This window comes from Nyctereutes procyonoides, unplaced genomic scaffold (assembly GCF_905146905.1).
Source record: "Nyctereutes procyonoides isolate TBG_1078 unplaced genomic scaffold, NYPRO_anot_genome, whole genome shotgun sequence".
NCBI lineage: Eukaryota > Metazoa > Chordata > Mammalia > Carnivora > Canidae > Nyctereutes > Nyctereutes procyonoides.
The window spans coordinates 38500542-38525472 of record NW_026575082.1 but is presented as its reverse complement, the minus strand read 5'-3'; the positions used below and the strand labels follow the sequence as shown (position 1 = coordinate 38525472).

At 36.0% G+C, this 24931-nt stretch overlaps 1 protein-coding gene across 1 annotated transcript in view; it reads left to right on the top strand.

The window, feature by feature from the left end:
- LOC129514579 (thrombospondin type-1 domain-containing protein 7B) overlaps positions 1–24931 on the top strand; it is a 741731-nt gene that overhangs the window by 538185 nt on the left and 178615 nt on the right. Inside the window, exon 14 of the mRNA XM_055333257.1 lies at positions 16210–16388. Coding sequence (XP_055189232.1) covers positions 16210–16388 — 179 coding nt within the window. The remainder of the gene's footprint in view (positions 1–16209; positions 16389–24931) is intronic.

The window sequence follows — 24931 nt, the reverse complement described above, 5'->3', positions numbered from 1 at the left end:
CTGCTTATGTTTTTTGACCTTACAGTTTTAAAACAAGTTAAAAAGGACAAGTATTGTTGCATTTTTATTTTCACATGAGGAGACTGAACTATTAGGATTTAATATTTTATTCCAGATCACATAAGGTTAGACCTTGATTTATAATCCATATCTCTAGTCCTTTTTTTAAATAATAAATTATAAATTTTCGTGAATTACACATCCATAGGCTCAACTTTTTCAAGGTCAAGTTCTCATTTGATGCTGTTCCCTTTCAAAATAGACTAACTGCTGATATGGCTTAATTTTATGGTGTCAGGGCATTATAATATAAGTTCTCAAAATTCTTTAAATATTCTGTGGGACCTGCACTTTATTTTCTGAAAGATAAACTTCGCTACTCCAAGGTAGATCCATCAGGATGATGTAGATTATGGTACAATAATAAATGCAACCAATATTTCAAGATCATAATGGTTGAAAGTCACAAAGATCACTTACTATCCATGTCCATCTTGGGTTAGCTAGGGGTTTTGCTTTACTCAGGAACTCTGGCTAATGGAGTTGCCACTATCACATTTTTGGTCCCTGTGGCTTAAAGGAAAGAAAGAGTATGCAAAGTACATTTGAGCTCTTAGGCGTCCACCTAGAAGTGGCATATTTCACTTCTCACATCTCATTGGCTAAAGCAATTAAAGATCACAACCTAACTTCAAGGATCAGGGAGCAGAACCTAAAATATTTGGGCAATAGCACTGATGAATACAAGGCACTCTCTCAGATCAACTTTCAGGATTTTTTTAAAGAAGTGTAGAGAATGTTTGGTGTGTTTCAAGTCAAGATTTTTTAGGGGAAGGAAATGTAATGACAGGACTTCATACAGTTTCTTGCTGCAACAGTTCTAAGAATTACACAGCACTACCAGTGTGTCAACCATCTGTGTACCCTGTAGTGTTTCAAATGTCAAATTTATTCTGTGGTGAAAGCTTTCATTCACTAATTTTAATAGCATTTATTTGTAGTATTGCTAAAAACGGCTTTAGTACATACTGTCCTAATTGAACAGTTCAGATTGTTCTGTGTCTAATGTTCTGTTTGTCCTAATATTCTCATGTCTTCTAAGAGAAAAACATCTCTTTTGTCTGCCTGGAGGAACTTGGCACAAGGTTGTTAATGTGAAACTTGGTCTATATGAACAACTGGAAATACCATCTCAATTAAATTGCTTGGACAATTCAATTGAAAAGATCAGTTCCTTATATGATTTGGTTGATTGACTAATTAATTGACACTGATACATTTAGTCTTAGCAGGTGAACCATCTCAAGCAATTAGACAAAAATCTGTCTACCACATATTATGCCAATATTTTCACAAAAATTATTTTAAAAATAGATCGGATGTGCATTCATTATACCTCCTATTGTGTTAAAATTTCTGTTTATTATTTGTATCACAAGATTTAAGTAGTTAATTATATGCATTTTTTCCCCATTTATAAGACTGATGCCTTCCAAAATATGAATTTCTTTAAGGGCAGGGTTGATTTCCTACTTTATTACTCTAGCACTGATAAGACATTATGGCAGAAAAGCTTGCCAGTGAGCTGAGTAGCTCAATCAAGTCTGGTTTAGAGTTCCCTTTCTATTTCTGACCAGTCTATAAAATTAAGCTATTGGCTTACATGACTTTGACTAGCCCATCTGCATCTAAAAGAACACCAGTAAGTTATATTTTTAATTAAAGAAACTAGTTGATACTTAGATGATTAAATTTTAATTAGTATGTTATGAAATATTTGAGTTTTAAAGAGTCCAGGAATACTCTTTCCTCAACATGATGGTTTGAATTTTGTGTAACTTCTAATCAACTGTATTTCGGGTATCTGATTAGGCTGTCAGTCCAACAAGATACTTTCTTATTTGGAATATCATAACCATCATTTTATAAGGTTTAACATTAGAGAAGCTTTCTGATGGCCTAAAAAGTAATATGCAGTAAAGATACTTTCATTTTACTAGACAGTCCTTTCAAAACCTTTGTTTGATAACTCAGAATTTAAAAAAAAAAAAAAACAAGAGGTGATGATAATTCTGGGGCTTTCCAACTTTCCTGTCTCAGACCCCACAGAGGCCTAAACAAAGTCGGTACTGTCTTCGAAAGAAACATAGCTGCTATTTAGAAGCAGTATTAGGTCAAAATAAAAATTTACCAAAACAAGCTGGCAGTCTTACTGAATTTGATCTACATTTCCACACACTAATGGATCAAGATTTTATTTTATTTTTTAAGATTTATTTATTTTGAGAGGGCAGTAGGGAGAGAGGAGAGTCTTAAGTAGGCTCAGGGGGTTCAATCTCATGACCCTGAGATCATGACGAGCTGAAACCAAGAGTCAGAATCTTAACCAACTGAGCCATCCAGGTGTCACTGGATTGATATTTTAAATAAATGTTTGATATAGTCAGTTCTTCCCTTGAGAACAAAGGCAAAGTATTAATCCACTTTCTCAAGTTGTTATTGCAACATTGTCAAAACATTAGCCATCATGTTTCTGCCTACTTCCCCTAAACAAATACTTTTTTAAAAAAGATTTTATTCATTTATTCATGATAGACACAGAGAGAGAGAGAGAGAGAGAAAGGGAGAGATACAGGCAAAGGGAGAAGCAGGCCCCATGCAGGGAGCCTGATGTGGGACTTGATCCCAGGACCCCAGGATCATGCCCTGGGCCAAAGGCAGGCCCTCAACCATTATGCCACCCAGGCGTCCCAAGTTTGTTTCTATGAGAGAGGCAAAGTGCCCTGGGCTGAAGGGAGATGCTCAACTGCTGAGCCACCCAGGTGTCTCCCCTAAACAAATACTTTAAAGTACTTTAAGCCATTAGATACTTTTCAGTATGGGGTATTAATAGGTAAATAGTGCCTCTAAGATATATAAATTAAAATAGTAAATCTTTAAAGATTAATAAATTAAGACATGATCTCATTTTAATTCACAAGGTGCTCTCAGATTTCTCATTTGGAAGTGAGAAAGCAACGATCACCATTTTATCTTCTCCCTGTCTTATTATTGGGACTGTGTTCTCATTATTTTAGCAGTGTCAGTAAATAGAACATGCCCTGTCTAGTTTGGATGTTTGCTGTTATTTTTACACAGTAGGAAAATATTAATAAATTGATCTAGGTTATTTCCTCAGGCTTAATATCATCAATATTTCATATTCTCCAAAACAAGATCTTTCAAGTGGTGGGGATGTGTTACTATTAGTACTTGAATGATGGAAGAAAAACAATGCATGGGTAATATCCTTGGAAGTAGTTTTATCTGAACCACCTGATTCAGCGAGCTGTGTTTCCATCTGTGTCCATTGTAGCTATCTAAAGAGCAAAGTTTGGATTTAGTAATATAGATTGAAAAGTCATTCCAGGTTTCTGGGCTTCAGTCTCATTGGGTATAAGTCATTGAATAAATTTCTTTAGTTACAATATACATAAGAGATACTGTTAATGGATCCTATTCAGTTCATCTTTATCCATAATATAAACAGGCACTTTTTGAGCACCTGCTATGTGTAATGTCTTATACTTTACAATCACAGGGTGGGTTCATGTTCTATTGATAATCCTATAATGACTACTTCATACCTATCTTCATATGCATATGGATAACTAAGATGGAACATGAAGCATCCCTGGGCCAAGTAATATGATGGTCCAAGCAATGTATTCTGCATATAAATTGTAGCGTAAAATATTTTTGTCAGAAAAACTGCCTCTTTCATAGCAATTGGATTTAGATTTATGAATGTTGCCAGTGAAGCTATTCTGTGATATATTTTATGTAAATGAGTTTTTAAAACATTAGTGAAGGGATCCCTGGGTGGCGCAGCGGTTTAGCGTCTGCCTTTGGCCCAGGGCGCGATCCTGGAGACCCGGGATTGAATCCCACGTCGGGCTCCCGGTGCATGGAGCCTGCTTCCCCCTCTGCCTGTGTCTCTGCTTCTCTCTGTGTCTCTCATGAATAAATAAACAAAATCTTTAAAAAAAAAAAATAAAACATTAGTGAAGTTTACATAGTCAAGATTTGGAATTCTCATATGGCAGGTTAACCTTGTATGTAGTCACATTTGATCATATTCTGTTGCCAGAAATTTTAAGTATTAAGTATGTGGCTAAAGCTAATCCTTTCAATTATGAAATAGGTATAAAAATATGCAATTATTAATAGTTCTTACTATGGGCTTTCCTTTGGGGTATGCTTTAGCATGAGAATAACTTTCCTGAAAAATAAATGTCACCGTTGCTTAATCCTGTTGAATTTCAAAATTATTTTATACTCCTTGAATTTATGACCTTGACTTTCATAGAGATCCTCTGGGTTTATGTCTTATGGTGAAAGAAAAAAAAAATGTGTTGCTACAGGCTCTCTAAAATCCTTCAACATGCAAGCATAGATGAAAATGATCTAAAAATCTCATTGCATTAAAAGAGCATCTAATTCAAAATACACTTTAAAATAGGTTCTATATGGGGATTCAAATCTTTTCTTTTTAATTTTATTTATTTATTCATCAGAGAAACAGAGAGAGACAGAGACATAGGCAGAGAGAGAAGCAGGCTCCCTATGGATAACTTGATCCCAAGACTCCAAGATCACGACCTGCCAAAGGCAGACACTCAACCACTGAGGCACCCAGGCACCCCAGGGATTGAAATCTTTAAAAGTTATTTATATAAAGTCTCCTGGAATTTTATATTTGAAACTTGCATGCCATGAGAACTAATTCCACTTACTAGTCCTCTGCTTTCATTCAGTGGCAAATGGAGTCATGTTCTGACTCAGTTCCTCTATAAAATTAAGCAATGCTTGTCGTATGTATTTAATCTTACATTAGCATTTGTTATGTACCTAAGCCTAAATTTGTACTCAAGTCTCCTTAGAAAGAACTTTAGAATTATAATTATATTAAACATATAATTAGTCTTTTTTTTTAAATTGTATTCATTTATTCATGAGAGACACAGAGAAAGGCAGAGACACAGGCAGAGGAAGAAGCAAGCTCCATGCCGGGAGCCTGACGTGGGACTCCATCCTGGGTCTCCAGGATCACGCCCCTGGCTGAAGGTGGTGCTAACCTGCTGAGCCACCAAGGCTGCCTGAAAATTAGTCTTTTAATGACCTCAAATGGAGTAATTTTTCTCAACCCCACAAAGATCCTTCCTGATGACCCTTAGATGTTTGGTGTAAAGTCATTATAATATTAATCAAAGAGAAATTGAACTTAAATATTATTTATTTTTATTATTTGTTTAATGTAGAACTTAAAATATGTAAATAACACATATGCAAACACACAGACACACACATATGGGGAGGGAGGGGGAAATACAATCAAGGAAATAAGGTCCTGAGAGAGTTGTAAACAGTAAAAATGTGTCCTACATAGGAAAAATGGATGTCTTTTCCATTATGATATGTAGACAGAAGAAAAACATGGGAATGAATACAGACATATTCACAGGAGTTTAAAGGAGCTCTTATTTCTGTTTTTCTCTGGGAAACAAGGGTTGAGGTCTTAAAATTTGAGAAGAGGTGGAAAAGGTTTGAACAAGCTGCAATATGAAATGGGAGAGGAAACTCAGAAAAATCTCTAGTCAGTATGAGAATGTGGTTGTCACAAGTGTGAAATTAACAGTGTCACAAGTGTAGAGTTAGCATTTTCTTCATCTCTGCTGGTCATCTAGGATGAAGCAGAATAGGAAAACAGTTGGACCAATCTAGGTCTGAAGTTTTGCCAGACTGGCATGGCAGACAAATGGTGGCACCAGGTGGTTGACTCTGTTGGCAAGGAGTGGCTGATGTAATGAATGAGGAAGACTAACCTGGTTGGAGAAAATTTTTCTGCATGAGGAAAGGCATGGGCATTACTAGAGAAGATGAATTCGTCTATGGAGACATATTTCAAGATTCAGGAGACAGAAGGGCAGGTGGAGAATGAGTTCTGGAGGTGGCCCTCAGCTTTGACTACACTTTAGATTCCTCTTGGTATTCCTCTAGGTCCTATTCCATGACATTCTGGTCAAGTTGATCTGTAGTGTGTCTTGTGCAGTGGGAATATATCTTACAGCCAGGGTCAAAAATCTTTGCTTAGAGTCTCTTGTAAGGAATTTTATAGTTTTTGCAAAGTAGATGGCAGTTTAGTTTTAAGGAAATCAGCAAAGGTTTTCAAAGTTAGGAATACCATAAGTTACTTTTAGAAAAGTAACTTTTTCTTTGGAGTGACTGTCCAATAACAAAAGGAATGATTAGTAAAAAGGGAGACTGGTGGAGAAAATATTATGGTATTCGGGGCCAGAAACTGTAAGATCTTGAACCAGGAATTATAGAGCAAATGACATGTCTGTGATGCTTCAACAATTGGAATTTATTATACCTAATAATATATGTACAAAATAATGGAGGGGGCAGCCCCAGTGGCTCAGCGGTTTAGCGCCACCTTCAGCCCAGAGCCTGATCCTGGGGCCCCGGGATTGAGTCCCTCGTCTGGCTCCCTGCACGGAGCCTGCTTCTCCCTCTGCCTGTGTCTCTGCCTCTTTCTCTCTGTGTCTCATGAATAAATAAATAAATAATCTTAAAAAAAAACAATATTTAAAATAAATAAATAAAATGATAGAGGAAGGTTTAAGATAACAGATTTTTATTGGGGATAATATGATAATTTTTAATTGCCGCATAAATCAGTAAAGACTCAGCAGCTCAAAACATTTATTATCTCTATTTCCATGGGTCAGAAGCACAGGAATGGCTTTCCTAGATTCTCTGCTTAGGAGTCTCAACAGGCTACAGTTACGCCAGCAGAGGCATGACTTGGGGAAGCTCCTCTTCCAAACTCCCTTGGAATTCTTGGCAGAATTCATCTGGTGTAAACTGTGGGCTGAGGTCCCTGCTCTCCCACTGGTTGACAGACCTAGGCTGCCTTCAGATTTTGGAGGGTGCTTGCAGTCGCCTGAAGTGTGGCCACTCCACAGGCATTTTATCCATGGCTGTTTGCATCTTTAAGGCCAACAGAAGATCTCTTACTCCACAGAAACTCTGTTAAGAGTTTTCACCTGATTAAGTCATGCCCACCCCCGGATTAACTCCTCCCTCCTTTTTTGTTCTTGTTGTGGTAGCTATTTGTTTTGCACCTAATATTCTTTCATGGACACAGTGTCCTTTTTAATTATTATTGAAATATAGTTAACACAAAACATAATATTTTCGTGTTTACAACATTGCTTTGACAACTACTTATCTCATGTTATACTGACAAGTGGAGCTACCATCTATCGCCATATAACACTATTAAAATACCATTGACTGCATTCCCTATTCTGTAAAGTTCTTCCTCCTGAGTTACACATCCCATAGCTAGAAGCTTGTACCTCCCATTCCCCTTCACACATTTTGCCCATCCTTTTACTATCCTCCCCAATGAAACCTTTGGTTTGTTCTCTGAAGTTCTGTTCTCTGAGTCTGTTTCTACCTTGTTTTTTGTTTGGTTGTTATCCACGTATAAGTGAAGTCATGTGGTATTTATCTTTCCCTAACTTATTTCATTTAGAATAATACCCTCTAGGTCTATCCATGTCACAAATGGCAAGATTTCTTTTTTTTAATTAATTAATTAATTAATTAATTAATTAATTAATTTATGATAGTCACAGAGAGAGAGAGAGGCAGAGACACAGGCAGAGGGAGAAGCAGGCTCCATGCACCGGGAGCCCGATGTGGGATTTGATCCCGGGTCTCCAGGATCGCGCCCTGGGCCAAAGGCAGGCGCCAAACTACTGCGCCACCCAGGGATCCCCAAATGGCAAGCTTTCATTCTTATTTATGACTGAATAACATTCCATTATATATACACACTACTTATTTATCTACTCATTAGCTGATGGACACTTGAGTTGCTTTCTTACTTTAGCTACTGTAAATAATGCTACTATAGACATAAGGGTGCATATATGGCTTCCCAAGCTGGTTACTTTGTTTTCTCTGGGCAAATACCCAGTAGTGGGATTACTGGATCATATGGTATTTCCATTTTTAATTTTTTGAGGAAACACCATACTGGTTTCCACAGTGGTTGTACCAATTTACATTTCCACCAGCAGTGTGTGAGAGTTCCATTTTCTCTACATCCTCACCAACATTTGTTATTACTTGTCTTTTTGGTACTAGCCATTCTTAGAGGTATAAGATCATGTCTCTTTGGGGTTTTTATTTGCAGTTACCTGATGACTAGTGATATTAAACATCTTTTCATGCATCTCTTGGCCATTTGTATGTCTTCTTTTGAAAATTATTCAAGTCTTCTGCCTATGTTCTAATTGGATTTGTTTGGTTTTCTCTTGTGTTGAGTTGTAAGTTCTTTATATATTTTGGATATTACCCGTTATCGGACATATCATTTGCATATATCTTCTCCCATTCAGGTTACCTTATTGTTTTATTGATAGATTCCTTTGCTGTGCAAAAGGTTTTTATTTTGTTGTAGCCCCAATAGCTTGTTTCCCTTACTTGAGGAGACCTATCTAGAAAACTGTAGCTAAAGTCAATATCTAAGAGATTACTGCCTCTATTTTCTCCTAGGGGTTCTATGGTTTCTGGTCTCATATTTAGGTCTTTAATCCATTTTGAATTTATTTTTGCATATAGTGTAAGAAAGTGGCCCAGTTTCATTCTTTTGCATGTAGCTGTCCAGTTTTCCCAGAACCATTTGTTGAAGAAACTATCTTTTCTCCATTGTGTATTTTTGCACTCTTTGTCATAGATTAACTGATCATATAAACATAGTTTTATTTTTCTGCCCTATATAATGTTCTGTTGACCTGTGTGTCTCTTTTTGGCCTGGTACCATACTGTTTTATTAAAGCTTTGTTGTAAATATTGAAATCTAGGATTATGATAACTCCAGTTTTGTTCTTTCTTCTTAAGGGTGCTTTTGGCTATTTGGCTAATCCTTTGTGGCCCCATACAAATTTTAGTATTTGTTCTATATTATGAATAATGCCATTGGTGTTTTGAGAGGCACTGCATTAAATCTGTCCTTTGCTTGAGGTTAAAATAGACATTTTAACAACGTTGATCAATATTGATTCTTCTCATCCACGAGCTTGGAATATGTTCTAGTCTGTGTCATCCTCAGTTTCTTTAATTAGCATTTTATAGTTTTCAGAGTATAAGTATTTCATCTCCTTGGTTCAGTTTATTCTTAGGTATTATATGCTTTTTGGTGCAATTATAAATGAGATTGTTAATTTCCCTTTCTGCTAATTTGCTGTTAATATATAGAAACATAACATATTTCTGTATATTTCATACCCTATAATTTTACTGAATTCATTTATTCTAATAATTTTTGTTGCCTTCTGTAGGGTTGGGTTTTTTTATATATATAGCATCATGTTGTCTGTAAATAGTGAAGATTTAATGTTTTCTTAGCAATTTGGATGCCCATTTTGTCTGACTGCTATGACTAGGATTTCTAACACTATGTTAAATGAAGCTGGTAAGAATGAACATCCTTGTTTTTTTTTTCCCTAACATTACAGAAAACTTTTTTTTCACTGTTTAGTATGATGTTAGCTCTGGATTTTTCATATATGACCTTAATTATGCTGAGATGTGTACCCTATAAGACCAGTTCATTGTGAGTTTTTATCATAAATTGATGTTGAATTTTGTTGAAGGCTTTTTTCTGTGTATATTGAGATGAGCTAATCATTTTTATCCTTTGTTTCATTGATGTAGTGTATCATATTGATTGATTTGTGGATATTGAACCATCCTTGCATCCCCAGAATAAATACCACTAGATCACAGTGAATGATCCTTTTAATGTATTATTGAATTCAATTTCTTAATATTTTGTTGAGGATTTTTGTATCTATGTTTGTTGGGATATTGGCCTCTAGTTTTTTTTTTTTTTTATAGCTTTTTTGGTAATGCTGGCCTTGCAGATGTATTTGCAATCTTTCCTTCCTCTTTTTTTTTTTTTTTAATTAATTTGGGGAGAATGTATTAACTCTTCTGAAAATGTTTAAGATAATTTACCTGTAAATACATCTGGTCTTGGACTTTTGTCTTATAGGGTTTTTTGTGTTTTTTTTTTTATTTTTGATAACTGATTTAGTTTTATTACTTATAATCTATTCAGATTTTTTTTAAAGATTTTATTTATTCATGAGAAAGAGAGAGAGAGAGGCAGAGACATAGACAGAGTGAAAAGCAGGCTTCCTGAATGTAGCCCAGTGCAGGACTAAATCCCAGGCCCTGGGATCACATCCTGAATGGAAGGCAGACCCTCAACCACTGAGTCACCCAGGCATCCCTCTATTCAGATTTTTAATTTCTTCCTGACTTAGTTTTTTTTTAAGATTTTATTTATTTATTCATGAGAGACAGAGAGAGAGAGAGAGAGAGAGGCAGAAACACAGGCAGAGGGAGAAGCAGGCTACATGTAGGGAGCCCAATGTGGGACTCAATCCCAGGACTCTGGGATCATGCCCTGGACAAAGGCAGGCACTAAACCGTTGAGCCACCCAGGGATCCCTCTGATTTAGTTTTGAAAGATTTCCTTTTTTAAGCATTTATCTATTTCTTCTAGGTTGTCCAATTTGTTGGCCTACAATCTTATGATCCTTTATGTATTTGTGGTATCAGCTGTCACTTCTTCTCTTTCATTTTTTATTTTATTTATTTGGGGGGGGGTGTCTTTTTTTGTAATCCGGCTAAAGTTTGTCAATTTTATCTTTTTATCTTTTCTATTTTTTCAGCTCTCTTTTATTTATACTCTGAATTTATTATTTTCTTCTTTCTAACTTTAGGCTTACTTTATTCTTCATTTTCTAATTCTTTAGTCATAAGATGAGATAATTTGGTTTTGTTTGTTTCTTGAGATAGGCCTGTATCACTACAAATTTCCTTCTTAGAATACATTTCATAATGTCCAAAAACTTTCAGACCACCACATTTTTATTGTCATTTGTCTCAGGTATTAAACTTCTTCAGTTTGATTTCTCCATTGACTCACTCGTTGTTTAGTAGCATATTATTGAGCTTTCATGTGTTTGTGTCTTTTTTCAGTCCTTTTCTTAAAATTGATTTCTAGCTTCAAACCATTGGGATTGGAAAAGATAGATGCTTGATAAGATTTCAGTCTTCCTAAATTTACTGGGACCTGCTTTGTGACCTCACGCATCTATCCCGGAGAATGTTCCATGGGCCCTTGAAAAGAATGTGTATTGTGTGTTTTGGGATGGAATTTTCCGTGTATATCTTAAGTCCTTCTGGTCTAATGTGTCATCCAAAGCCACTGCTTTTTATTGATTTTTTTCTACCTGGATTATCTATCCATTGATGTAAATGGGATATTAGGGTCCTTTATTATTTTTCTATTATTGTCAGTTTCAACTTTTATGTCTTCAAATAGTTGCTTTATATATTTGGGTGCTCCAATATTGGATGACTAGATATATGAAATCATTATAACTGAATTGATCACTTTATCATTAGTGTCCTTATCTCTTGATATAGTCTTTGTTGTTTTTGTTTTGTTTTGTTTTAAAGATTTTATTTATTTATTCATGAAAGACACAGAGAGACAGAGACATAGGCAGAGGGAGAAGCAGACTCCTTGTGGGGAGCCTGATGCAGAACTCAATCCCAGGACTTCAGGTTTACGACCTGAGCCAAAGGCAGATGCTTAATCACTGAGCCACCCAGCTGCCCAAAACAATCTTTAATTTAAAGCTATTTTGTCTAATGTAAGTTCTGCTATGTCAGCTTTTTTCTCCCTCACTTCCATTTGCATGGAATATCTTTTTCTATCCTTTCACTTATAGTTTGTATGTGTCTTTAGGTCTATAGCGAGTGAGTCTCCTATGGGTAGCAAATAGTTGGGGCTTGGTTTTCATCCATTCAGTTAACTTACATATTTTGATTACAGCATTTAGCTCATTTACATGAAAGTAATTATTGATATTTATACACTTAATGCCATTTTCTTATTGTTTTCTGGTTGTTTATGTACTTCTCTGTTCTTATCTTGTAATTGATGACTTTCTGTAATCTTATGCTTGGCTTTTTTCTGTTTTTCTTTTTTTCTTTTTTATTTTTTTTCTTTTATTTTTTTTCTTTTTTCTGTTTATATTTTTGTGTTTCTATTATAAATTTTGTTGGTGGTTACCATGATATTCATATATGACATCCTAAATATATAGCAGTCTGTATTAAGTTGGTGGTCACTTAAGTTTGAAAACATTCTAAAAGAACATTTTTACTTTCCCCTCCATAGTTCATGTACATGTTGTCATATTTTACATCTTTTTTTATTTTCTTCTTCTTCTTCTTCTTCTTCTTCTTCTTCTTCTTCTTCTTTTCTCTCTCTCTTTTTTTTTAAGATTTTATTCATTTATTCATGAGACACAGAGAGAGAGGCAGAGACACAGGCAGAGGGAGAAGTAGGCTCCATGCAGGGAGCCTGATGCGGGACTCGATCCCTAGACTCCAGGATTACGTCCTGGGCCGAAGGCAGGTGCTAAACCACTGAGCCACCCAGGGACCCCTTTTTTTTACTCTTTATGGCCTTTTCTTTACCACTTAAAGAAGTTCCTTTAACATTTCTTTTCAGGTAAGTTTAGTGGTGATGAACTCTTGACTTTTGTTTGGAAAACACTTTATTTCTTATTTAATTATGATTAATAGTCTTGTTTAAATGAGTGTTCTTAATTATGGGTATTGTTTTGTTTTGTTTTCCTTTTAGCACTTTGACTATATCATAACACTCTTTTTTGGTTTGCCAAGTTTCTGTTAAAAATCAGCTGATAGACTTATTGAGATTCCTTTGTGCATAGAGTTGCTTCTCTCTTGCCACTTTTAAAATTCTCTTTATCTTTATTTTTTAATTTAAAAATTTTATTTGAGAGGGAGCACAAGCAGAAGAAGGGACAGAGGGAGAGGGAGAAGCAGACTCCCCACTGTGCAGGGAGCCTGATTTGGGGCTTGATCTCAGTACCCTTGGATCATATCCCCAGGTGAAGGTAGACACTTAACCAACTAAGCCACCCAGGTACCCCATAAAAGTCTCTTTATCTTTAGTCTTTGCCACTTTCATTGTTGTGTGTTGTGGTATGGACCTCCTTGGGGTCATTTTGTTTGAGGCTTTTTGTGCTTTCTGAGCTTGGATATCTCTTATTCCCCAACTTAGGAAAATTTTCAGCTACTATTTCTTCAAATAAGTTTTCTGCTTTTATTCTCTTTTCTCTTTCTAAGACCCTATATAATGCATACATATGTTTATATGATGTTGCCCAAAGGATCTCTTAACCTATCCTCATTTATTTTCCTTTTGTCTGTTTGCTGTTCAGTTTAGTTGCTTTCCATTACCCAGTCTTCCAGATCACCAGTTCATTCTTTTGCATCTTCTAATTTTCTGTTGATTCCCTTTAATGTATTTTTTCATTTAAGTTATTGTATTCAGCTCTGATTATTATTTTTTATGTTTATATTTCTTTGACATTCTCTCTGAGTTTATCCGCTCCTCTTTCCAGTCTGTTATACACTTTTGTGACTATCACTTTCAACTCTGTATCAAGCATATTACTCATTTCCTGAGGTTTTCGCCTCTTTTTTTCCCATTTAGAACATATTCTTCTGTCTCCTCATTTTGTTTGACTTTGTTTTTGTTTGTATGAATTCAGCAGAACAACTACTTCACCTAAACTAGAGGTGTGTCTGGTGACTTTGGCTGGCTGGCTGGAGGTATGGCTGTTGTGGGCTGGGAGACCTGGGACTCTCCATGCTGGGACTGTCCTGGCAGGACAGCTGAGTTGAAGTGTATGCAAGCTCGGATGTCCGAGGGTATTCTGCACAGGAGTACCCTGGCAGGGTTACTGGAGCCTATATGGGCATGGGCTGTGTATCCCAGGGAATGCCACACCAAGGCATCCTGGCACAATGGCTGGAACAGAGATGAAAATGGGCCAGGTATTCCCAAAGCACTCCATGTAGGGGTCACCCTGCCAAGTTGTATGGAGCTAAGTGGTACAAACTTGGAATGTTCTGAGGTGCTTTGTGCCTATGCCATCTTGGTGAGATGGCTGGAGCTACAGTGAGTGCTGACCCAGAGTGTCCCATTATGGGCTGCCCTGGGGCTTCCTTGATGGGACAGCTGGCACTAGTGTTGGTTAAGGGCAAAAGGCTTACTGAGGCAGTAGGCCAGCTATGGTGCCTGGATCCTACCTTTGTCCACACTATCAAGATGGAAGAAGAACATTAACTGTGGCACTTGACGGACTCTCCACCTTGGAGTTCTAGCAAACTCTTCTACTGTTTGGCAGAGATCAAGGACTGAATCCTTTATATTCTAGCTGCTCTTTTAAACTTTGGCTTTTGGGCAGCCTGGGTGGCTCAGCGGTTTAGCGCCGCCTTCCGCCCATGGCCTGATCCTGGAGACCCAAGATCAAGTCCCATGTCAGGCTCCTTGCATGGAACCTGCTTCTCCCTCTGCCTGTGTGCCTGCCTCTCTCTCTCTCTCTCTCTCTCTCTCTCTCTCTCTCTCTCTCTCTCTGTGTGTGTGTCTCATGAATAAATAAATAAAATCTTTTTTTAAAAAATAAATAAACTTTGGCTTTTTTCTGTGTCCCAGAGAATCTGGGGCTTATGGGGGTAGGGGTCCAGGGGTTTCTGAGGTAGCAGGCTGACTAGGATGCGTGGACCCTGCTCATGTCTGCAGGATGGTAGGGGAATGTATATTGTAATGCTAGCCAGCCTGTCCAACCTGGAGAGAGTTCCAACAGCTGTCTTTTTGGCAGGGTTCTGAGACTGTTCTTTTCATTCTAGTTGCTTTTTAAAACCATGTTTGTTTGTTTCTGGGCCCCAGGTAGATGAACCTGCTCATGGTCCCTCAGTACTATCTTTTCCCACTGTACTTCACAGCATTACGTGTGGGGGTTTCTTTAGCTACCATGTCACCATCTGTCTTGCCATTCTCTACATGGTCTACCTTTTTTTTGGGCAGAAGGTTTTCAATCAGCCACGGTTCTTCAGGAGGAATTGCTATATAACTAGGTGTAGATTTGGTATGTCCACAGAGGAGGTGAGTTCAGGGTCTTCTTATGCTACTCTCCTGGGCTAATCTCTCAATCTTCCTTTTGATTCATCTCAAAATCAACTAATATAACATATTATTAAATAGGCAAATCCCCTTCCTTTTTTGCTATACACCATAACGTAATCATGGGAGTGGCATCCCATTATATTCAAAGTCCTGCCCAAACTTAAAGGGATGAAATTATACAGGCATGCACACCAGGTACAGGGATCAAATATGTTGCACTTAATTAAGATGAATGATACAAGAGAATTAGCAGTTTTTAAAGGAAATAGATGGTTTCAGTTTTAGATATGCTGAATTTGAAGATAATTAGGAATCCAATTAGAGTGGATCAGTAGGTCTTAGAGAAGTCAGTAGTAAGATTAACGTAGGAAATATGTATTTGGTAATAATTAGTAGAGGTAATAGTTAAATTATGATATCATCCAGAGAAAGACTATAGCAAGAAGTGGGCTGGGATTGGGTGTAAGTCTAGGTAAAGCTAGAACATCTGCCTGTACATTTCTACCCATGTCTCTTGATTCCAGTATAATCTCATCATGCAATCTTTCACTCTTCCTGTAGTTGGTAAATAATATCCTGCTTTTCCTAACTTTTGGTCCACTCTGTACTCCTACCACCTCCAAGCCGTAAAATGAGAATCAAGAGCTCTCTTAGTGAAAGCCTTGCAGATCAGATACTAATAGAGATGGACTCTCCTATGCACTCTGTCCCACGTGGAGAATTATGAGAATTATATAGAACCCAAGACTCAGTGAGGGTAGATAGTGCCATCATTAGCTTTGAAACACTATTTCTTCCTAACAGAAAGCAGGACTAACTACTTTGCTCTTCCTTCACAGAATTGGCTATAAAGTGTTAGATGGCACAAATTTGGAATGCAAACCTAACAATTTGTACCTGTCTCTTAAAACCTTTTTCTGTTTATTTGAACAGAAAAATCACTGAAGCCATTGCAGTGACATTGTTGAAAAATCTGAGCTGTAATTATTTACTTTCTGTAAATAAGTAAATTCGATCAGTACATTTCGATTAGGCTTCCTCCCTTTACATAAATCTTTTTCTTTCAGGTTATGTTCAAGAAGAATGTGTCATCCCATGCCCTTTTGATTGCAAGTTAAGCGACTGGTCTAGTTGGGGGTCTTGCAGTTCATCTTGTGGGATTGGAGTGAGAATTCGGTCCAAATGGCTAAAAGAGAAACCTTACAATGGGGGTCGCCCATGTCCCAGACTGGATCTCAAGAATCAGGTAAAGTGTATGAAGCAACAACAAAAAAATGGAAAAGAAATTACCCACTTGATTATTTCTCGTGGAAATTGAAGTCATTGTCTTGTTACAAGTAGCTCATAAAAAGTCATCACAAGCTCAGAAGAAGGGTTAAGAGGACATAAAGTAATATAACAGAGTTAGTAATAGAAACCTTGCCCACTCCTAGGTAATGCAGAGACCAACTTGGTGTTACTAGCAATAATAATATTTACAAGAAATAATCCTACTGATTTTATATGGTCTTGAAGTGTAATTTGATTATTCATATTATAAAAGTAATTTGTATATATATATATATATATATATAAATGCATATATTTAAGTATTAAAAATATATAAATACTAATGTAGGAAGAATGTCTAGTACTTTCCGGTGATAAGTAGAGTTAGTAGTTTCATCCATGTATTCTAAAAATGGGATACTATTTTCCATCACCAAACTCTTCATCTAATTTATTTCTTCTCAACAACACCAAAGTTTCCAGTTTTTCATATCTTTTCTGACCTATTTCTCTACCTATTTCCCCAAAGTCAAAGCCATTTTCATAAATGGAACCCTGAAGGATACCCTTCCATATAGATAGATGTCTAATAAAATTACCATCCCAGGCAAAGTTTTGTTAGATCTTGTTAGTTGGCTTTTCCTATGTAACAGAGCTGAAGATTTAGTTAAGAATCATAATAAAGACCACAAATTTCTCCCATGATTACATAGTGGTTATCAGATTAGGACCAATATGTATTTTTTTCAATCAATTGAATAGATAGAGCATAAATTGATGATAGTTGAAAATTCCTTATTTTTAAAGTTGTGAAAAGTGTGATCCTGCAGATATTTGAACAGAATAGCTGCATAGGCATCTATTACTAATTCTATTTATTTCTGCAGTTTGATACCTCCTTTTGATTAGATTTTCTATACAGGTTGTTGAATGCAAGGGAAATCCATGTGTCTATTCTTAATTTGAAAAGCATACAAATACATGACACAAGATATCAGGTGTCAATTAAGGCCAGTATCTCGAGCTATTTTTTTCCCCTAAAGTTTTGTTAAAAGACCCATAACTCATTGAAAATTGAAAAATTACCATTCCACCAAAGAATATTTCTGTTCTAAGATGGCAGAGTGTTCTCTTTTTTTAAGGTTTTATGGTAAAATAGTGATCATAGTTTCTTCTCTCAAAGCTAATGCAAACCTATGGGGGAAGACAAGGCAGAGGATCATAAAATCAACATAGAAGTTGCAAAAACAAGCAAAGAAACCCCCTAAACACCACAGATATAGTAGTTTGGTGAAGGGAAGATTAAGATATGATTAATAAAAACAGGAGGGAAATAGTCAAAGCAGAGGTGGTCTAAGAGATAAGCCTTACTTTAGGACAAAGAAATATATAAGACAGTTTTATGATTACAAGGAAGATTTTCAAGTGACTTCTATGTCTGAGGACTATTTGACCCTCCCTAGAGGATTTTCTAGGCATTTAAAATGGAAAATAACTACTAAGAATTTATAAACAATGCATGATAATTCTTATTCTTTCTCAAAATCTTCAATGAAAGCTAAACCTTAATAACAATTATGTTAAACACCGGTTTTTAATATGCTAATTATATGAAGTAGGAAATTAGCAAGGGATTAAAGGGACTTCTTTGGAGTGCAGACTTCATTGAAGACTATTTTCAGTATGCAAAGGCAAATGTGTAGAAGTGTGTCTATCAAATTTGAGAGTATAAAGAAGATGAAGATACTTGTCAAGCTGTTGTGACTTAAAGGAAACTTTTTTCAAAATGCTTGATTGGCATATAAAACTGGTAACCTTCAGAAGTAGTACAAGCTAAAAAAAAAAAAAAATTAAGCCCAACTTTTAAGGATAACTTAGATAAATTCCATAAGTGAAAATTATGTGAGGATGGGGCCGTCTGCAAGAGGTATTTGTAACTCTTGAATTCAGGAAGGGAATTTTGGCATTCCAGAGACATTTGTTTATGCTTTGAAACAAATCCTAGGATTTAATGAGAACTCAAATTTAGTGTGGTATATATACTACTATAAGGAGGTTTCATATGTCTAGCACGTGTGTGGCTTAATTCAACTTAAATTGAAAAACTTCACCCTAATCCATACTTTGTATTTTAACATAAGTTAATTGATAGGGGCATTAAGTAATAAGGCTTCCCTCTTATAAGGAGAATACTATTGTAAAATACTATTATAAATAGTAAATTTTATTGTAAAAAAAATTCTAAATTTAGACAGAATTATGCTTAGAGAAATTCCTTTTCCAAAGTAGTCACACTTTTACCTTAAGATTTGTGGAAAGCTATCTTTGCTGACTTCATTATATATTTGCTCTTAAATCCAATAGCAGCCGCTGTGTGTGTATGTATGTGTGTGTGTGCACATTACATAATATATAGAAATCTGTTTAACGTTATCCATATTTTCTTAACTGAAAAAAATTGGGTTGACAGGAATTTTCATTATTGAGGAAATATTCCCCAGCTTCTTTAGAAAAAATTGCTATTTGTTTCTATAAGCTGTGATCCAGTTAAAGGTACACCCACTGAGGCTTGTTTGTAAAGTTAAATTTTACTAATGGCCTTAGGTTATTTGTCTCCTTTCAAATTGGTCCTCAGGTTTAAATTTATTTTTTCCTATTTTTAGAACCAGGTTAATGTTCTCTGTTCCATTCACATAAGTAAGAGCTTAGAAAAATATATAACCACATTTTAACAGTAAGAGAGACACATATCTTTAGTACCTGTACAAGAGGAAAATTCTGTATATGTCAGATTGAGCCAAATATATTGTTCATAAGTGTATCTGTAAACATATATACAACTTGTGTGTGTGTATATATAACATATATGCCTACGTAAATGTCAGTATATCTGCATATGCTTATTCATTCTTCTCCGTTTCTCTTTAGAAAGAGAGGTCTTTTGAAGACAAAGTCTTTCTACTTTTGTAACTCATTCCAGCCTTTAGTGAACTACCTTTTGTATTGTCAGATTACATATACTAGATGCTTTATTTTAAAAGAAGCCTTTTCTCTGGATGAGTGGGTGGTTAGTTCCATAGAAAAAATGTTAGAACCCTGGTCTCCTGTGCTCTGATGTGTCATTTAAATCCTCAAAAACATTAGTCCTTCTGGAAGAAAAAAGTAACCTCCAAACTATTATTACCCCAACAGTCTTTCAGGATTTGTCTGAAAACTCCTGGATGTTGGATGCCCATTGAAATCTAATTCAGTGATTTAAAAAAAAAAAAAAAAAAGTGGTGGGGGGGAAGGTTGGTGTTATATACACAAGCTCATAAACTGTTCTGAACCTGTTAGTGGAATCAATTTTTATAATCTCTCATAAAAAGCCTCTCTTTTAAACCCAAACCTATCAATGTGATAGCTTTTTCTCTAGAAGTGCCAAAATGACAGCAATACTTGAATAGCTTTCTGCTAAGTATATTTGTGATGCTAAGTAGCTCTGGCATACAGTTTACCCAAAACTCTTATCAAGGCAGAAAACTTCTAAACAGTTTATTGGATTATCAGGTCAGTTGGCTGATGCCCTTGACTCTCCTTTGTATAATAAAATACATAATACATTTTAATTTTTTCACAGCCTATAATATGTTGAGTAGATTATTTATACTGTTTATTTTTGCTTTTTTTTTTCTTTTGAACTTCTCCTTAATAGAAGCTTAAATATAGGGACATTAAAGCTCTGTTGGACTTATATTTCCTCTTATGAGTTCTTCATATGACTGAAGACAAGAGTTCTAGAAAATAATCCTTTGTTTATAGGTTGCAAATCTTGTGTGTTCACAGTGTAGATGTGGAAAAAAATCACACATTGAGATTCATTACCTATACTCTTAAAAAATGTATGCTGTCTACTTAAATACATTTTTGAAAGAGTTTTGATTAAGTTCGCAACTGAATGAGAGTATATAAATTGAATATGTGTGTTTTTTAGAAACAATTGCTATTTTATAGTTGTGTCTTTTCCCTCAAAGAGAAATGGTCTAAAATTGGAAATGAATATGATGCATTTTATTTTTCATAGCAGGGTAGTAATGTTTTTGTTTTTGTCTTTTTAAGATTTTATTTATTTATTCATGAGAGAGAGAGAGAGAGAGAGAGAGAGGCAGAGACACAGGCAGAGGGAGAAGCAGGCTCTATACAGGGAGCCCAATGTGGGACTCGATCCCAGGTCTCCAGGATCACAACTCGATCCCGGGTCTCCAGGATCAAGCCCTGGGCTGAAGGCAGCTCTAAACCGCTGAGCCACCTGGGCTCCCCAATAATGTTTTTAAAAATACTTTCTTCCCAAAGATACATAAAAATATTTTAGCATGAATGTTTCTTCCTTAGAAGAGGCTTTTGGATGGAAAAAAAAAAAGGTTGCTAAAGAGAAAGAGCTTATGCTCATTCAATACTACATTAATAGTAGCATATTACGATGTGGAAACTGTCACTCTATCTGAATGCCTGTTTACCCAGAAAAATATGGCTACACTTAAGCTTTAATTTGAGTTAACCAGTTTTGGCTTTTTGCTTCTTTTCCACCAGCCTAACTATCACTCATTCTAGGCTAGTTCAAATCATTCCTGACATTGTTGTGCTCACTTTAGACTTAGTACTTTGGCAGGAGACCCAGACTGTAATGCAGTAAGAGGTCCTGTTCTCAAGCATTAATGTTGAAGGCAGCCCAGGCCAGGTATACCATTCTTGTGTGGGGAGGGGTGTTGGTTTTTGCACCTTTGATAAGATTTTAAGTATGAAATATCATATGCCATAGAATTAAGGGAAGCAGGGTGATTCTTTCTTCAGGGTTACTTGGGAGGATTCAATAGGGCAGATACTCCTAGAAGATTTCATCTCTCCCCAACACAGTAGTAGTTATTCCAAAACCTAAGTACACTACACTCCATCTCAGAAGCAGCACAGTCTGGCTCCTAGGGGCTAGTGCTTTTCCATTTGTTTATCCTTTATGTCTGTGTGCCAACCCAAAAGGCTCTCAAGTTGTGATAGCTCACTAATTGAGCTGAGTAGAGCTCAGAAGGGATGCAATTTCTCTTTTCTGTTCTTGCCCTGTCACCGTCTCCCAAGAAAAATTGTTTTTCTTAAGAAATTTCTCTCCCCCCACCCCTGGACATTTGTGTCTACACATAAACTATTCTTGATCATTCCAAAGTAATAGCTCTCAGGCTTATTAAAATGTTTTAGAACTTTGATCATTTTTCTTGAGAGCTGCCAAAATCACTCATGAAAGCAATTTTCTTATACCTGTTGTCCACTGTCTTGAATTTTACTGTGTTTAATATTGGGTATTGCTACTCTGCAAGTACTCAAAATCACTTTTAATTCTTACTCAAGATGATCTTATGTACCTCTAGAATGGTCTTTATTAAGCTGGCTTAGTAAATGTTCCTCATGCTATTGTCAGGGAGCAAGAATTCATTTCCTCTTCAAGGGTCCTTCTAGCTGGACTAAGAATGGAATTCATTTGAGGGAGATTAACAAGAGAAAATCAGATTTAGCACTGCATGTACAGGGAATCCACACAGACATGAAAATCCCAAAGACAGGCAATATGCGGTATGCATGTCATTCTGAACTAAGGGAAAGGGGGACTGTAGTCTGGGACTTTAGAGGAAAGGAATGAAATTCACAGGGCGATAAGAAGAGCGGATGTTTGGTAATTAGATGTTTGCCCTGCTTTATAGATGAGTCACTCCAATAAAATTTATCTCTGAGAGTAATACTTATTCTGAGAAAGACCTCCAATTTAGGTTATTCTGTGAAGTTCTCTTGAGCCTATAGGGTCTTGATTGCTTTCAGCTTACAGTAATTTTCATGGCAAAGTAGCCCATCTTGGGGCAGCCTCCCTTAGCCCCTGTAACTGTCTCTAGGCAGAAACACTAGGACTGGCTAGGGACAGCCATAGAGCTATGAAACAAGCAAATTTTGTCAAATTTGGTCTTCGTAACACTTTCACTATGTTCCCATACCTCATATTATCCTTGGTCCCTTAACTCCTAAAGTCCCGAAATATTACATTGGATAACATCAGCTTCAGCAGGAAATCACATCATCTATGTTTACAATTTTATAAAACTATCTTCTTAACCAAGTACTTAAAGTAGAAGTTCTCAAGTATTTTTCTAGAAACATAGTGGCATAGCCTGCTTTTCATATCCTTCTTGAATCATTCTGTCCTAAAGCCTTAAACACAGAGTAGAAGTTTCTCTCTTTTTTTCAGGTATTGAAAGAATGTGGTTTTGACTTTAACCTCAAGATTTGATTTTATAAACATACTTTTTATAAAATTAAATTGAAATGATGGGAGTGTAACACCTTTAAAAAAACTTGCAAAAAAAAAAACAAAAAAAAAATAAAAATAAAAAAAAACTTGCTGAATATCTACTTGAAAGTAAAATTTTAATGGCATACTAATTCTCTAGCTCTTTGAGATATAATTTGACATTTAACATTATATAAGCCTAAGATGTACTGTGTACCGATTTGATACATTTATATATTGCAATGTGATTATCAAGGCACTAACACATCTCCCATGTCACGTAGTTATCATTTCTATTTTGTGGTGAGAACAATTAAGACCTTGTCTCTTAGCCACTTTGAAGCTTACAGTATTGTTGATTATAATCACTGTGCTGTATATTAGGTCTTCAGGACTCACCTATGAATTGAAGTTTATCCCGTTTAGATTTTTTAAGCTTTATGCCAATATTGTTACCAGAAAGCAAGTTACCTGGATCCTGTAATAGATCCCTACAGGAAAACATTAGTGAAATCATGATTTATTTTTTCTACATGACTTTAGAGTCAGGATAAATATAGTTTCTCAGAGAAGCTTATTTAAATATTTTGAAATCCAGAGTTCATTGTTTCATAACTTTTACTGATCATAACAGAATAATCAGCATGGAGGTGGAGAGTGATATAAAGTTGGTTTCCCCAGACCCTGCTCTGGAGACTGTGGCCTGCACAGTTACAGTGGGTCCAGGAATGTGTATTTGTTAACAAAGGTTTGGTTTTGCTGGCTCTTCAGATCAGGGAAGTTGGTAAACGCTGCCAGAATTGAGATTCTTGCCACTGAGGCTACCTTTTCTGCTGAGTTCAGCTCTGGAAAATATTTTCTTTGCAGTTGACTCAGGCTGCCCTTTCTAAGCTAAACAATGAACACAACTATTTGTTTGATACTCAGAGCAGATCTGGGAGGACCCCCCCACTTGACAGAAGAGGAGACTGAGGCTTACAAAGGTGTAATGACTTGCCCAAATCCACCCACTGATACATAGAAGAGGTTAAGAGTCAATGACATCGAGATCAAATGCTGCCCTGTCATCTCTTAGCTGTGGGAACAGGAGAGAATTATTTAACCTGAGTCTCAATTTCATAATCTGTCAAATGGGCATAATAATGCCAACAACTTCATAAAATTACTGTATGAATATAAAATGAAAACACAAACTTTCTATCTCATTGTTGGGCATATAATATGTGCTTGAAAAATGTTAGGTAAGATTCTTTTTCCTTTAATACTTTATTCTTTTAACACATAATTTGTGTTTCCAACTCCATTTGCTTTCAGCTATACCATATTGCTAGAACTGATTTATGCATTTATCACTTCTCTTTTTGCATTTAGCTACTTGAACATTTGTAGTCAAACATTTTCGTTGTAATAACTCAGATTAGATACATTGTAAAAGCTGCTATCACTGCTTCCTGTATGGGAAACCTAATTTATTTTATTTCTAAACATCCTGTTCAGCACTGCATTTTTTTAGTGGCAGAAAGGAACATAATTTTATGTATATTTGTGACTAATTCCTTCTGAATTTGTGATTCTTTACATCCTTATTTTTATAAATATTTTTGTTAAGGAGTATAACAGAAAGATAAGCCAAGTCGTTATGAGTAAAGCTCTGTGAATTTTCACATAGTGAACCTTTCCATTCAGTTATCAATATCTCAGATGCCCCCCTTTTGCTCCATCTTTCTTATTACCACCTTCCTCTCACCAAATAGAACTACTATTCAGATTTCCAACACTATTATTGGGGAGGAAAAATTTTTTATTTTATCCTTCAAGATTCTTCTGGCTGGTCTAAGAATTAAAATCACATGGGACAGATTAAAAGGACAAAAACACAAGTTTAATAACAATATACGTCTTGTATGCATGGAAGTGACCCAGGGATACTGAATAACTCCCTGATTTCCAGATGGCCAGAAGTCATCACCTTAAATACCATCTTCAACTAAAGACAAAGAAGATGTTGGGATTGGGGAATGAGTCATGGCAGGTTACAGAGAAAACACAGTAAACACAAGTAAGGTTGTTATGCATATTTTAAGTTGTTGCTTTCTCCATTGATAAGAGTTTCTAGAGATTGAGTCATACCCCCTTTCCTGGTACAGAGAGGGAGGCATCCTTACAAATGGAGGTTTTCTTTATACATGTAAATATCTCTTATAACAAGGTAACTT